This window comes from Oryza glaberrima, chromosome 7, assembly GCF_000147395.1.
Source record: "Oryza glaberrima chromosome 7, OglaRS2, whole genome shotgun sequence".
Taxonomy (NCBI): Eukaryota; Viridiplantae; Streptophyta; class Magnoliopsida; order Poales; family Poaceae; genus Oryza; species Oryza glaberrima.
In genome coordinates, this window is record NC_068332.1 from 18,930,992 (window position 1) to 18,947,124 (window position 16,133).

At 41.2% G+C, this 16,133-nt stretch overlaps 2 protein-coding genes across 5 annotated transcripts; one reads left to right on the forward strand and one right to left on the reverse strand.

The window, feature by feature from the left end:
• Positions 1 to 1,074: 1,074 nt before the first annotated feature.
• LOC127780284 (protein ACCELERATED CELL DEATH 6-like) lies at positions 1,075 to 3,797 on the reverse strand. The gene is made up of 3 exons (XM_052307201.1): positions 3,053 to 3,797; positions 2,395 to 2,945; positions 1,075 to 1,830 (listed from the first exon to the last, which is right to left on the reverse strand). The coding sequence occupies exons 1-3, from the start codon at positions 3,795 to 3,797 to the stop codon at positions 1,075 to 1,077; spliced, it is 2,052 nt and encodes a 683-aa protein (XP_052163161.1).
• A 6,425-nt stretch (positions 3,798 to 10,222) lies between these two features.
• Positions 10,223 to 13,747, forward strand: LOC127778792 (cysteine-rich receptor-like protein kinase 44). Of its 4 annotated transcripts, XM_052305414.1 has the most exons (8): positions 10,228 to 10,853; positions 10,948 to 11,366; positions 11,701 to 11,826; positions 11,905 to 12,026; positions 12,120 to 12,330; positions 12,721 to 12,958; positions 13,055 to 13,202; positions 13,354 to 13,747. In XM_052305414.1, exons 1-8 carry the CDS (start codon positions 10,405 to 10,407, stop codon positions 13,684 to 13,686), a joined length of 2,046 nt encoding a protein of 681 aa, XP_052161374.1. In that variant the 5' UTR covers positions 10,228 to 10,404; the 3' UTR covers positions 13,687 to 13,747. The 4 variants fall into 4 exon arrangements, 3 of the variants coding, with proteins under 3 accessions (XP_052161375.1, XP_052161376.1, XP_052161374.1); XR_008018570.1 differs by lacking the exon at positions 13,354 to 13,747 and having other exon boundaries at positions 10,223 to 10,853; positions 12,786 to 12,958; positions 13,055 to 13,196; XM_052305415.1 differs by lacking the exons at positions 13,055 to 13,202; positions 13,354 to 13,747 and having other exon boundaries at positions 10,223 to 10,853; positions 12,731 to 12,859.
• Positions 13,748 to 16,133: the final 2,386 nt, after the last annotated feature.

Sequence of the window (16,133 nt, forward strand, 5' to 3'; positions counted from 1 at the left end):
GCGATCTGCATGCGCATGGCTTTCCAGATTCCATATATACCGGATCAAGGTTCCTGATCAACATCACCTATGCCTTTGCTTTTGTCCCCATCGGCCGGAAAACTCGTGGAAATTAAAACCATTGAGTTAGGCTCTGATAATCAGATGTTTGTGGCTGGAAAGTACGCACGCGCGGGGTCTAAAGTCTGAAAGGCGGCGACTACAAAATCATCAATCGATCACATTGCCTTTTCATTGAAACCATATTATGCTGCCATATCCTCGAGTATTCGTGTACCAATATACTCCGGAAAAGCTAAAAATACCGCGACAATGACATCTGAGTCAATGACTCGTGATAACTAAGTACAGAAAAATTGGCACATGATTTTCCAAGGCCATGCATGCTTTGCTGCCACACGGCCGCCCAAGCAGGAAAGGCAAGCACATCCTATAACAAAGTGATGCAAGTTGTTGCTTTTCCCCGGGAAAGTGATTATATTTCATCAATAGATATCCCCTCGTTTCGTACATACCACCTAAATAGTCACTAAAAATTTTTAAAAAATTGCTAACATAGTTTAATATGAAACTAGAACGTTCCTTTCTGTTTTTTATGTCAAAATCCATGCTTCATAGGTTTGATTTGGCTCCTTTGTGATTGTTTCTCCTTTTTTATCCTTCTTTGACATCGATTTCCGCCGGTGGAACTTGAGTTGCACTAGTTAGGTATCCTTCCATGCGTGCGCTGCGTATCACCGGGAGGATCTGCATCTTCCACAAAGAGAAGTTCCTCGTCAGCTTTTTTAGAATAGCTTGGCCGAAGAGAGGGTTCATGGCGGCGCTGGAGGTGGAAGACATTGCTAGATTGATCTAGTCATGGCGAAGAGGCTCTGATACCATATAAGTTTGTCGAAGCGTTCTCACCTCGTGTCGAGGCTGCATATGTTTATTTATATGGATTGAGATGAGCCCTCAACTTGGCTTACAAGACAGAATTTGAGTGCAAGATATAGGAGATATAACCAACTCTAGACTTAATTATCTATACTCAAACATATTATCTCAAGCATTCATGGTTAGATATCTGATCAGCTAGTAGTTTGGCATAGTAATGTCGAGTGCGATAGCGACGACGAAGGTGGCACAGATGAGTACAGCAAAAACTGTCCTCCTAATATGGATCAAAGGGCTCGTGAACAGAAGACGAACAAAACCTAGTAGGCTCGACGGACGCTTGTGTATGTTGATGACACCCCTCCATCCAGCTCGGCACCATATCGCTCTTCCGAGCCCAAGACGGAACATATCCCAAATGCCCGGGGAGCCGAAGAGGACTGCAGCTGAAGACACCACGTACACGAAGATTACGAGCCCACGATTCTTCGCGCCCAACATAAGGTGAAACCCGAGGGCGAAGGCCCCGATCAGAAACTGAGCTGCCCATGGCACCAACCCAGATGCCAGTAAGCTGTACCACCAACGATGGTCGCGTGGAATCTCTCTTGCACTACCATAGATAAGGAAACCGGTTGCCACGATGGAGCAGAGGAAGGCCATGGTGTCTGTCACGACGAATGCCTTGAATGCAAACCGACTCGCCAGTATTGCTGTCCCAGCACGCGGGCGATCGTCGGCCACGAAGCCCCCCGGCACTGTGAAAGCTGCAGCGAATGCCACCGTGGCGATCAGAACTGATGCGATGGTTCCGTTCTTCCCCATGTTATCTTGCTGCTTGAACGCTTCCTCGTCTAAAGCAGGTTTGTTGTCCATATAAACAGCATGAACTCCATCGAAAGAAAATGGTGCTCTCACATACTCTAGACAAGCGTGTATTACGACGCGCGGATCCTGTTAGCACAAACCAGATAAGGGTAATTAATCTCGGACGGTTACGTCCACTTTCAGATGGGTCAAATACTCAAACCCCACTAGTGGTCAGCAAAATAATGACAAAATGCTGCTTCTTTGATTTATGTTTGCATATACTCCCTCCGTATTTTAATGTATGACGCCGTTGACTTTTTGACAAACGTTTGACCTTTCGTCTTATTCAAAAAATTTATGTAATTATAATTTATTTTATTGTGATTTGATTTATCATCAAATATTCTTTAAGCATGACATAAGTATTTTTATATTTGCATAAAAATTTGGAATAAGACGAGTGGTCAAACGTTGATTAAAAAGTAAACGGCGTCATACATTAAAATACGGAGGGAGTATCAAGTCAAATACTCACATCCAACTGGAGCATCGATATCTCTCAAGATTTAGTTTGGACACATGAAAATCATATATATATATATATATATATATATATATATATATATATATATATATATATATATATATATATATATCTTCTTAAAGGACGACTATAAACTGGTAGAAATGCTCTTAATATAAACTTACCAGGAAATAACGCATTTGGCGCGCTGCTAATGCATGAGAAGCAAGATCTCTAGCAGTATGGCCATCCTTGTTGGTAATGCGCATATCCACGCTTGTTGTCCCCATTAGCAGACCAAAGATCCGTGGATAACTGTATTTGACAGCTAGGTGGAGCGGGGTATTTCCATCATAATCGGTCGCATTTAACAGCATCGAGAACATATCATTTTGGCAAATGTGGCGAACCACAGTTTTCTTCTCATGTTCAACAGCGACATGCAGAAGATTTCTCCCTTTGTTATCAACCAGTTCGTAGTAATTGGGGCATTTCTTTACGAGCTCATCAAGTATCCTGGTTTCCCCGAATATTGCAGCAGCATGTACGGGATATGAGCCCTCGTTGTCAGAAATGGTATCGAGCCGTAGCGGAGCATAACCATCTAGGAATAGCTGAACAATGTCAAGTGCTCCGTAGATTACTGCAAAATGAAGAGGTGTTTTCCCTGAAGAATCAACTCTGGTTAGCAAGCTTGGACCTTCTGGATCCCAGCCCAGTATCGCTTCAGCTATTTCTGGTTCGAATTTAACAATTTATTATTTAGTTCGGGTTTGGAATTTGAATGAAAAGATCAAAACAAACAAGTCCAAAATTAATGCTGTTAAGAGAAACATGATGTACCTTTGGTATTAAATGCTGCGACATGCAAAGCAGTCCGTCCCTCTGGACCGGCAGCTGACGCCGGCGACGAACCTCCGTTTTGCGTCGGACGTAGCAGCGCCTTCACCATCAGCACCGAATCAGCGGCCGCCGCCGCCATGTACAGTGGAGAGACACCATCATCTGTTGTTACGGAGGCTAGCCATGGAGCTGTAGTCATCAGTAGATCGACCACCTCAAGACGGCTGTACCGAACTGCTTCGTGCAGAGCGGTGGCGCCTGCCTTGTTCCTCGCCTGCAGTCTCGTCTCCGTCTCTGTCTCCGTTCCGGCCTGCATCGTCCGTAGGAGGCAGGTGGCCACCTCGTGGTGCCCGGCTCTCGCCGCGCAGTGCAGCGGCGTGTCGAGGCACCTGTTGCGCGTGGCGGCGAGCGAGGGCGCCCTCTCGCAGATGAGCGCCGCGAGCTCGGCGTGGCCGTAGCTGGCGACAATATGCAGCGCCGTGCTACCGTTGCTCGTGACACCGAGGAGGCGGCTCGTTCCTCCCCGCGCCGGAGCAGCCGCGACAGATGCCTGGCCATGGAAGTTTATTGCGACTTGCCCTTCTTTTTGCAGGTAACCATCGCTACCGCCACGGTCCTCTTCTCTCAAAAGCTGCTCCAAGCTGGCCTTGTTGCCGGAGATGAGGACATGCAACAGCTCCCCGTCGAGCGTCAACTGGTGTGGCCCGAATTCCACGGGTGCTGACAGTGAGAGAGCTTCCGGCATGATTGATAACTACGTACAATCTGCAGTTCTTACTTTGGGTTGCTGGGCTACCTTGTTGATATAGTCAATTTGTGTTTGCTAGAGTCGTTGGGGATCACATTAAACATACTGCGTAGATGCATGTTCCATTTTATCTGATTCACTCCTAATCCTTAAACTAGTTTAAGAGTTGCTGGCTTGCTGCCACTCTTGTAACATTATTTCAGAGAAATTTTTTTTTTTCGATTTGGAGTAGGCTAGCTTGTGCCCGCTGATTTTTGGTAACTTCATTGAAGATCAACACTGGAAGCAGTACTTGAAGTGCAAAATCGCGCTCATGGTCGGAGAGGTTTTCCACCGAACCATAGAGGAAGTTCAGCTGAGACCTGAGAGAGCTAGCCATCAAAAGTTAGCAAGCTCAGTGTGTGTTGTTGTGGTTTGCCTTCAGATCTCCGTGATAGCACGACCTGGTCTCCAGATGGTGAACTGGATGCCTCGAAAGGCCTTGCCAAGTTTTGTTCTTTCCACCAATTATTTTTTTCTCTCCTACTTAATGAAATGGTAGATCTTATTTCAAAAAAAAATTAGTGCAAAATCATTTCAGACAAGCGCCAAAACGGAAAGGTTAGAAGAGAGAGCGCCTCAAAATTAAGAGAGGAGAGCTCGATATTAGATTAGTTGTGGCCTTGTGGGACAGACTGTGGTATCACGTTTAAAAGATCTGTGTTGCGTCTCGTCGTGTTCGTCTTGTGCCGCGTACTCCCTCCGTCCCAAAGAAAGACAAACCTTTGGGACGACAAACCCTGGTTTTCCGTGTCCAACGTTTGACCGTCTGTCTTATTTGAAAAAAAATAAATAAAATAAAAAGACAAGTCACGCATAAAGTATTAATCATGTTTTATCATCTAACAACAATGAAAATACTAATTATAAAAAAATTCATTTAAGAGGGACAGTCAAACATTGGACACGAAAATCCATGTTTGTCTTTTTATGGGATGGATGGAGTATTCCCTTACCTCGATCAACGGGCAAATGTGTCATTTTTCCTTCTAGGTCAACATCAAGTTAGGACACACAAAATTATTCACGATTAGCACAATGGTCCGCGTAGACTGCACGACTATCATTTCTTCATTTGTAGTATTCTTTACTTATTTATTTTTATTATTACACTTTTATTCTAATAATTTATTTATTTATTCAGTTTATTTCATTTTTTTATCAATTTTTTGTTTATCTCAAGTTGTATTTTAGATGGACTCTTCTTTCAATATTTTTTTCTTATTTAATTTCAAAATTCAGTTATTTCTAAATTATATTTCTATATGAACTCTAAATTCTTCTTTCAAAATTTCTTAATTTTTTAATTAAAAATTTTAGTTATTTTTAAATTATATTCATGTATGTGCTCTAAGCTCTTCTTTCAATACCTTTTGTTTTTTATTTCACATTTTATTTATTTCTAAATCAAATTCCTATATGAACTCTACACTCTTCTATTCCTTGTTTTTTTTTCCAAAACTAAGTTATTTTAAAATTATATTCATATGCAGACACTTATTTTCTTTACTGTTGAATATTTAAAAAAATTAATTCTGTTATGGATTCTTCTTCTTGACACATTTTATTTATTTATTTATTTTTAATTTATTGATTTTATTTTGGAATTCCTATTGAAATCAAATTTCTGATTTTGCTATGGACTCTTCCAGATACATATGTTATTATTATTATTATTATTATTATTATTATTATTATTATTATTATTATTATTATTCTAAAATTGATATATTCATGTTGAAATCAAATTTCCGATTTTATTAAATTTTTTTATTCTGATCTTTTGTTTATCTCAAGTTGCATTTTACATAGACTCTTCTTTCGATATCACTTTTTTTTTAATTCTGAATTTTGGTTATTTCTAAATTATATTTCTATATGGACTATAGATTCTACTCCAATATTCTATATATATTAATTCCTAGTTATGTATAAATTGTATTTCTATGTGGACTCTAAGTGTCTAACCTCTTATTTCAATATTCTTTATTTTTAATTTCGAAATCAGTTTTTTAAAATAATTGTATTCCAATACGGACTCTATACTCTTCTTTCACTGTTACTTATCTTTTCTAATTCCAAATTTTAGTTACTTCTACACATGGTATTCCTATATAAACTTTAGACTCTTATTTTAATATTTCTTTTTTTAATTCTGAATTTTAGCTATTTCTATATTATATTACTATGTGGATGTACTCTATTTTTCCTTCTTGATTGACGTGAGAATAGGCTATCAAAATGAACATGAAAGTTTCTTTTTTATTACTTTAATAAGTTAATTGATTGCCAACGGCTCATTACTTTTATTACTAATAAAATTGCCAGCAACCAATTCCTGATATTTTAATTTCATATGATGTGTTAGGCAGCGTTTGCGTCGTTCTTAGCATTCAACTCAAACTCAGCCACCGTAGATAGCTGGCTTGGCATGATAATAGAGAATCCGCGATCCAAAACCATGTGCCGTGATACTTTTTATTTGTCTCCTGCTGAAACCTGGAAATGGTTCCGAATATGCCACAATCAACTTGTAATTAGTAAACCATAAAAGCCATGCACTACTAGCACGAGCGAAGGACCTGGTATTGCAAAACCAACATCGATCTTCGTAAGAGCTATGCCCAATTCCATTAGCAACAATCAATCAACCAAATTCATCCGTCTTTCCATAATATTATCTCTATTTTTCTTTCTTGGTTTAACCCTAGTTTGTTCATCTTCGTCGAATGTAAGCCATCCTTCTTTGTCAAGAGAGTGTGAATCCCTATATATGTTTACCATGAAAATATTCCATTCTATCCACGAGACATGTATATTCACCTCAATTTTATCCAAGTCGGCTCTGTTAGAGTTAGAGATATATTCTCAGTTTTGTACATGCGATAATGCATTATATTATCAAAGATAGAGATAGGAGTTTGTTTAGAATTTCTTTCTTGTATCACAAGAGGTTATCTATCTCTTATTTGTAAATGCCACATTGGGGGGTTTTCTCAACATATATTAACACGTACAGCGGCCTCGAGAGAGGTTAAAACGCTTCTGCAAAGCATTATAGGCTCTGCTAACTAATTTTGATCACTATTATCATCTTGATCAATAGCTTTTTAAGATAAAGATGTTTGGGGACTCACAGCACACACAACTTAAGGGTTTATGTCAATCGTCATGGTGAACGAATAAAAAACGTTAACGGGGGCTTCCCCGACAGACCACAAGATGAGGCGTGGATGAAGCAAGGGCTATTGAAATATAAGTAAAATTATTGCGTGTCTTTTCTTTTCAGTTTATGTTTTTGGGTTCAATTAGTTGGTGTATGCAACTCATATGGTATTATAGTGAAAGATCTCGAGATCGAATTCTATTTAGGAAAACATTGATTAAATTTGCAGCCATCTTCTATTTCCCTTGAGGCATGAGGGTGCAAAGGCTGGCGCCGGCGGCACCCAGTTAGAGCAATTTTAATAGTATAGCCAACTACTGGCTCTAAATCATCTATAGCCAACATAATAGTTAATTTATACAACTAGGAAGGTAGCCCGCGCAGATGCGCGGGCACCTTATTTAGTGGTGTTTGAAATTTTGTTAGGAATGTTTATGTATAGGCTTTTATTTTTTTAAAAAAAACATTTTTTACTCTTCTAAATCTGTGTTTAATTTATCAATAATTTGTTTGGGATTGTTTTGAAAATTGGTTTCAGTCACTGGACGTACGGATGTGCGCAAAGAGGGAACATGTTCCTAGACATTTGTCTATATACATGGTTGGACCGACGGGGATGTCGGGTCCTTTGAGGGGGGTGTTTGTGATATCCTAGTTCAATTAGGATATGGACTATGTTTATTTTATTTAAAGGATATTACCTGTGTTGCGCATTAGCGTAATTGGGGTTTGTGTGCACTTGATTAGTTAAGCAAGAGTGCAACCAACTTATAAGACATTGTTCTTCCATCCATATCATTTTTGGGTTTGACTATTTTGTACGAAATGAGAATGAAAGTGTAAGTGGGGTGATATTTGTTAATGGGTGTGCCCGTTGGATGGGCTAGACTGCATTGTTCTGAGTGACGGGTTGTTATAAATTGTTAACTAAAATTACATGACTCATCTCATCTTAAATTTAGAAAAAAAAAAAAGTATGTCGCAACAATGGAGCTGGCTGCCTGGTTCATGTGAAACTATCATTTATACTATTCGTTTTTCTTTTTAAAAATATTTAGTATCTTAATTTAAATTTTTAAGTTATATTTTTTTACACTAAAGATGTCTTTATAGAATTTAGGATATATTAATTTAAGAAATTTTCTATTAAAAATATGGTAATATGATTTCTTTATCCAATTAAAGACATGATCACATACTTCTATTTGCTTCGACTACATCATCTATAAATTAAAGGATTCAAATTTTATCCTGAAATATAGAATGGATTTTAAATACTACTCGTCCCATCCAATCATCCTTCATTTAATTTTTATCTAACAATACTCTAACCACCTTCTAACTCTCCACATATCCCTTATTTAATGAGGGGTATCTTAGTTTTTTTTATTCTTCCTTAATTCCTATAAAATTTTAGAATACATTATAGGACGGAGATAGTAATTAAAAAGAACTTCATTCATAGACGGATTTTTTTTTGTACCTTTGTAGATTGATTTAGCTCAACATATTTGTATAGATAAATAGACCTCGTATACATGTTGAGAAATATAATCAAGTTGGCAGAAAGTCGTTAGATGTCTAATGGTATAAAACTAATGAGTCCACCAATTTTATTGAAAAAATTAAGGTGGATATTTTCTCAGGGGTAATTTTCAGGTTTTTCTTTTATTTAGTGGTTAACTTAATTGCCGTAAGTTAAAAAGAAGAGGCAAGAGCTAGTGGGTTTGTCTTGTCCGTGAGGAGGGGAGTGGATACGTGCGTTGTACATACGGACTCTAACGGCCTGATTGATCGGTAAGGTTTTTTAAAGATATAAATTTAACAATTTAAAATAAGGTTCACTGGTTTGGGAAAAGACGATTTTTTTTCTCCAAATTTCTTATATTTACTTTAATTTATTAGAGCGTTATGTGGTGGTTTAGGAACGTTTATTATGTGGTGGTTTAGGAACGTTTATTGTCATTAAGCCACGTGGTAGCTTGAGAGCTATATAGGACATTTAATGGACTTTTAGTCTATAATAATAGATACTTCATGTCATGTTAATTAATATATCAATCAATAATTAAATAATTTGTATGTGTAGTGTTCTGATAATTTTTTATGTGTTCACCACTGAAAAGAAAGAGTATATATCCAAGTGATGTCCAGATAATTTTTTTTCTAAGTTTGCCACTGAAAATTAAGGATACATACATCCAAGTGACATTATATAAGTTTTTATATAGAAACATATGTACCAAGAGATTATTTAGCTATCTAATTAATTTTTATACTATGTATTATTTTGCTAGGTAGAAAATATGAAAGAAATAGGAGAGACGGAAGGGGAGGGTCAGAGGGGAGGAAGGGAGTGCATACATACATGTCACGTATTTTTCTTCTTTTTGAAACATACTACGTAAACGGAGAGGGGGACTACAGTTTTTTTTCTTGGACATAAGATTTAACGGTGAAAATTATTAATTTAATGGTTTAAAATATTGTGTTCACCGGTTTAAATGAAAGTGTCACATGGTGGTTTAGGAACGTTTGTGGTTATGGTTAGAAGTTTTTCCTTGATAGTATTTTTTATATTAAAACTATTACCTATCCTAACATTCTATTTAGGAATGTCTGAGAGAGGATTAGAGCTGAGGAATTGTACGTGTTGTACGTACATACGTACGTGTGTGTGGGCTAGTGGGCCGGTGAGAGATAGCAAAGGGGAGGTGGGCTAGTTACGGTGTTTTTCTTCTCTCGAGATAATAAATAATTAAAGTGAATGGGTCCACCAACTTGTTAAAGTGCCACATGGCGGTTTAGGAGTGTTTTTAGGAATACTACGTGGCGACTTAGGAGCGTTTGTAAGGAGTTTCATGGACTTTTAGTATATAATAGATAGATATATCACTCTACAAACATACAAGTTTAAATTCAACTTCTGCAAGTTGTAACAAAAATAACAAATATAGCTGCGAATGTACAATAACTATTTTTAGTTCAATTTGTTCTTTTTGTTGCAACATGTAAAAGTTGAATTTGATATTATATGTTTGTGGAGTGATATATTTCATATTAATCTATATATGTTGTCATTTTTTAAAAATTTTTTGATAATTATTTAGATGACATGCAATCAATAAGGGATATCCCCTCGTGAAAATCCACATCCCTTTTCCCCACGTAGTGCGGCAGGCTAAATCATATAGCGGCAAATGGTTGAACGCAACTTCAAGTGGGCGAATTTGCAAACATTCCCGGGCGAGCCGGTCATGTTTGACTCCACACTTGCGCACTCAATCCGGCATACGTAGCTATCGGCACAGCGGCGCTAGCTAGCTAGGCCATCTTTAGTGCAAACCATGGCGCCGTTCGTTAAGGGTAGAAACCTCTCTCTCCCCATCTGCTGCGCCGATGCTCGCCGGCTATGTCTACGGTGGTGGCATCCTCGCCGTCGTTCTCGCCGTCGTCGTCGTCACGCTGCCGCCGCCGGCCACGGCGGCTCCGGTCGCTGAATGCGACCCCGGTGTCGCCAACACGAACGTGACCGGCAACAGCGCTTTCGACAGGAACCTGGGCCTCCTCGCCGCGGCGCTCGCCGCCAACGCCTCCGCCGCAGGCGCCCCGGGCTTCGCCGTCCGCACCGCCGGCGCGGCGCCCGACCAGGTCTACGCGCTGGCGCTCTGCCGCGGCGACGTGAACGCCTCGGCTTGCCGCGCGTGCGTCGCGGCGGCGTTCGTCGACGCGAAGAGCGTCTGCCCCGGCGGCATCTCCCTGTACGAGGACGCCTGCTTGATCCGCTTCACCGGCCAGAGCTTCATGGATTTCCTCAGGCCGGACAAGTGGCAGGTCTCCCAGATGACGTACTGAACTATTCTATATATAAATCCGACCATTTCTTCCTAACCATATCCATGGTGGAATCGGAGAAACTGATTTGCTCCTCGTCCTAAACAGTTGGATTCCCAGCCAAGCCTCGGGGATCGTCAAGGTGCCGGAGGTCGGCTGGTTCAACGCCGCCGTCGCAAAGATCCTCGCCGCCCTGGTCGAGCACGCATGGGCCACGACGACGGGCAACAACTCGACCACCACCATCAAGTATTTCGCCACGGGCGAGGAGAGCTTCAACCCCAAGATCTACGGGTTCGCGCAGTGCGTGCCTGCCATGTCGCCGGAGCAGTGCAAGGAATGCCTTAGGAGCCTGCACGATAACGCGAAAAATGTGTACATGGGCAACAGCCTCCGGTGGGTTGGTGTCTATTCGGTGTGGTGCAGGCTGATGTATAGTGTTCGGCCGTTCTACGGTGGCCGCGCGACGCTGCAGCTCTCGCCGCCGCCACCACCGGCCGTCGAGACTCCGGTTGAGGCTGGAGCAGGTATGACCCAGGGTTTTCAATTTCGAAATTGGTTGTTTTTGCTGGGGGGACCGAAATTTTTTGGCCGAAATTAGTTGAAATTTTGACTGATTTTTAATGAATTTGAATAAAATTTGACCAAATTCACAAAAAATTGCAAAAAACCGAAAATTTCGGGTGAGATGTGAGCTTGCTGGTGGGGGGGGGGGGGGGGGCAAAATTACCGAAATTTCGAACCGTAGTTTCAAACCCTGGTATGATGAACAGGAGCGTGCAATTTAGTTATGTTCCAACAAATAAATGCGACTCGATCAAGGTTGTGCGAATAGAAAGAGTTCATGTTTTGTTTGAGCAGGGAAGAAAAAGAGTGCAGCAGGAGTCGCTGCAGGCCTGGCTTGTTCAGTTTTGGTACTGTTGATCCTTGCAGTTTTTGCATTCGTTCGGTTCAAGAGAAGGACCAAGGCTGTCGAGGCTGACCACCGTGAGTAGAGCATACAGTCTCTGTTTCAGTTGCTGGAATTTACTGTTCCCTGACGCAATTCTTATCAAATGGCAACAGCTTTGAAGAAGATAACAAGAGCACAATGCATGATTTTTGATCTGCCTACGCTGCAAGAGGCAACTGAGAACTTCTCGGAGAACAATAAACTGGGAGAAGGTGGTTTTGGTTCAGTATACAAGGTAAGTTATATTCATGAAAATTAGCTTCAAATGTAATTGATCACTCGATAGAGGACTATATATTATTCGTTCTCTGAATAATAATCTGTTCAGGGAGTACTCTCAGATGGACAAGAAGTAGCAGTCAAGAAACTTTTAGGAACAGGTGGGCATGGATTAGATCAGCTACACAATGAGGTTCTGTTATTGGCAGAGCTTCAGCATAAGAACCTTGTTCGGCTACATGGATTTTGCTTGCATCAGGGGGAGACATTACTGGTTTATGAATACATCAAGAACGGGAGCCTGGACAACTTGCTATTCGGTAATTTTACTTCCCATTCAAACATATCTTATTTTTTTACACTTCTTGAGGAGATACCAAAAGGTATAATATCTTTCAGTGTAGATTTTGGTGCCCCTACCAATAATTAAATATTAAAAATTATGGTATCAACTGACAACTGTACCTCCTCATGGACCATTTAATCACAAATTTCTTAACTGTGGCGTATCTAAATCTACAACACTGTGATTAGAAATATTTTACTTCACACAAAGTATATGGAACAATAATAAGAATAAGCATTAAATAAGTATTGTACCAAATATGGCAAACAAGTTACATGGTTAAGATTTAAGAACAGAACTTGCACTTTCTGAATTCTATTATAGGTGAGTGATTATGATTAAGTTGAGCATTTCGTCACATTAGATATCAATAGGGGAAATGCATTAAATTGGGAGCAACAATACAACATCATTCTTGGAATTGCCAAGGGAATATTGTATCTACACGAGGACTCGAGCTTGAGGATCATTCACCGGGACCTAAAATCGAACAACATTTTACTTGGTGAGGATATGGAACCAAAAATTGCAGATTTTGGATTGGCAAGGCTGCTAGGAGAAGGCCATACTCATACTAGGACGACTAGAGTTGTTGGAACATTGTAAGTTCATCTGCATAATAAAACCTTCACTCACGACTAATCACGCATATATTGATCAATGTATGTTTGCAAGCCTAATGCTGATAACTTCTGCAGCGGTTATATGGCACCCGAGTATGCAATAGATGGAAATGTGTCAACCAAGATCGATATTTTTAGCTTTGGTGTGTTGGTCCTCGAAATAGTAACGAGGAGAAGGAACTGCAATTCTGATGATCATGATCTTGTGAATCTCCTTAGTGATGTAAGTGCTGAGTAATGCTGACATACCTTACTCCAGTATATATGCTTCCATTTTTATTGCATTTGCATACTGAAACTAGTCATGATTTCAAATCTGAAAGTACTCTCAAACAAGTTTCCGATTAACAAACTCATGTCAATCCGTCTAACAGGTCTGGAATTGCTGGACAAAAGGGACGGTTTCCCAAATGATTGACCAATCGCTTCACGGATATTCTCAAAGCCAAGCACTGCGATGCATCCACATTGCGCTGTTGTGCGTCCAGTCAGACCCTAACGATAGACCTCAGATATCATCTGTCATTTTCATGTTGACCCGAGAAAACATGGAGCTTCACCCACCAGCACAACCTGCATTCTTCTTTGGGGGAGGATCAGCTTCCTCTTCTCCTTCATTTGGGCAACGCAGCTATGTGTATGACCGATGTGGTTTTGATAACATTTCTGTAAACGGTGTTACACTCACTGAGCCGTATCCTAGATGACTAGTATGTCATACTAGGGCACATTTTTAATGGGTAATAAATCATGGAACCTTACCATGTCCATGCAATGATGCAATTAATCTTGTAGCTCTCTTAGCTTCATGAAACCTTGCATCGCTCTAGCCTGAGGGCGACAAGGGTAGCCCCATGCCCCTCCCTCTTTCCTCCTCTGCTCTGCATCATCACTGTCTAAACGGTCCTGTGGCAACCCGGCTAAGACAGCGGTGGTAGGGCTCCTTCTCCCCGGAGCACCACGGCGTCTTTAGGTGGAGGTAGCACTGCATTGCCCAAATCTATAGGTCGCCATGGCTTGATCTGGAGAGACGACGCCCACGGACACCGCACTATTGGCGTAGTGTGGTGGTGAGGTAACATGTGGTGGTGTATGTTGTGGTTGGATACCAGGTAGTGGTGGAGACAACGGCCATGGCTGTAGACTGCGGTGGAGGCCGCAACCGATTTGCAGGCACTGAATCCATGGTTGCTGAGCCCGATTCCATCTAGATCTACTCAGTGGGAGACTGGTGGGCGGTGATGGAAATAGCTAAGCTCGACGGTACCGAAGTGCCTCGACGGTAGCAATGGCGATGACCAGTGGGATTCTAGCGACGATTGCAGATCTTGGATTACTTTAATGGTAGCGACGATCAGCTCCTCTTTAGACAGTCCCCACTTCTCTGAGGAGCTCCTCTCCTTCTAGGGCAAGTCTGCTTCTAGGTCCGGTCACGGGGTTCTCCATGACGAGGGAGGTGGTTAAGAGGGCAATCTAGCCCTCGTGGCTAGCGCATTGGTGGAGCTATTATGGGCTGTGAGCAGGGTTCACTTTCTCGGTTTGGGACTTTTGATCGGGGGTCACCGAAATCCCGAAATTTCTGAAATTTTGGAAATTAAATTTTGAGCAAAATTTAGTTGAATTTGAACAAATATTATCCAAGTTCATGAAAAAATTGAAAAATTTCGGCCAAACTAATATCGTATCGGAGGGGACCGAAATGACTGAAATTTCGGTCCGAAATTTCCAACCCTGGCTGTGAGGTGTTAGCGTGCTGAGGGGAACCGCCGGTGGAGGGGTGTCGACACGGTGGCGGTTGTGGAGTGGAAGGCCCCAGTATTCCATCTTGAAGGCGGGTGAGGGCTAGCCGCTGGAGGAGCGCTGGTGCAGCAAGGTACTCATGTTTGTAGAGGTCACGGATGGTGGAAAATATCATTGTGACGATAGAGTGGTAGTAGAGAGGAAACGGGTGAAAGCCTAGCCTAGCCTAGGTTTCTAGACTAGCAACGGCGATGTTTTCGGTGCATATCCTTTCATCAGGGCGTTGCCAAATTGACAATTTCGGCCGGCGCCGTGCATGTCTGTGCATGACTTGTACGGGCGGACAAGTCGTCCATGTCGGCACACACATGTGTCCAAGATGCGTTACCTCCCGCACGCGCACTACGGCGCCATTCGCCAAAGGGCTCGGCCCTGAGCGGCTGGCAGGGGCGGATCTACAGTATAAGGGGATGGTGTCAGGCGACACCGACGACTTTGGTAAAACCTATAACAAAACTACTTATCCATATATTCTAACACCATGATCTAAGTATAATTATCATACTATAACACCGATAGATATATTATGACACCAACGAATTGATTTTTTTATCCGCCACTGGCGGCTGGTGGTGACCCCCGTCATCCACGGTTCGCCTATGCTTTGTCTACCCTATCCTGATCTCCTGGTTAGTGGACTCCATCAGTCCATCGATTTCCCAATTCCTCGATCGTGACATGCAACTGCAAGCTAGCAGCCCTACCATCAGTTTACTACTCCAGCTTTTGTTGCGTGCAATATTGCTCAAGAAAAAAGCCAGCGGACTTGGAAAAACCCTATAAACATGCATTGACTATTGAGAGGCCTAACGAGCAGTGATATTTTCCACAGTTCGTCTACTCGTGTGGAAAAAAGGCATAAGGGCATATACAATGGTCTTTATTAGCGGTCTCTTTTTATTGTCATGCAAGCATATTTGGTGACGTGGAAGAGAGAGAAAAAAAGAAAGAGAAATATGGTTGCTACGCATGACAACAGCATAGAGTCGACTCTTAGCATTTATTAGGAAATTTTTTTGTTGCATTAAGTCTAATAAAGGAAAGATAACTAGTAAGAAAATATTTTAGTACATTAATGGTTAAAGACTGTATTGTCTTAACTATTGTAACGTGATAGCCTCTAATTAACGTAGAGACTGTATCGGTGTCTACTTTTGTACTTGCCCTAAGACAAGTCAACTTAAAGCGCCTAACAATAGGACTGCCATTCTAATATTTCCTTGTCTTACTGGTGGTGCATGGATTGATCCATTGTTTTTCCATATGCATGCGTCTCATTCACAGAAATATCCAGTCCGGTGGAGGAGGCGCAACCGCCGTCTATATGTACATAATGCCAACGACCATCATTTTC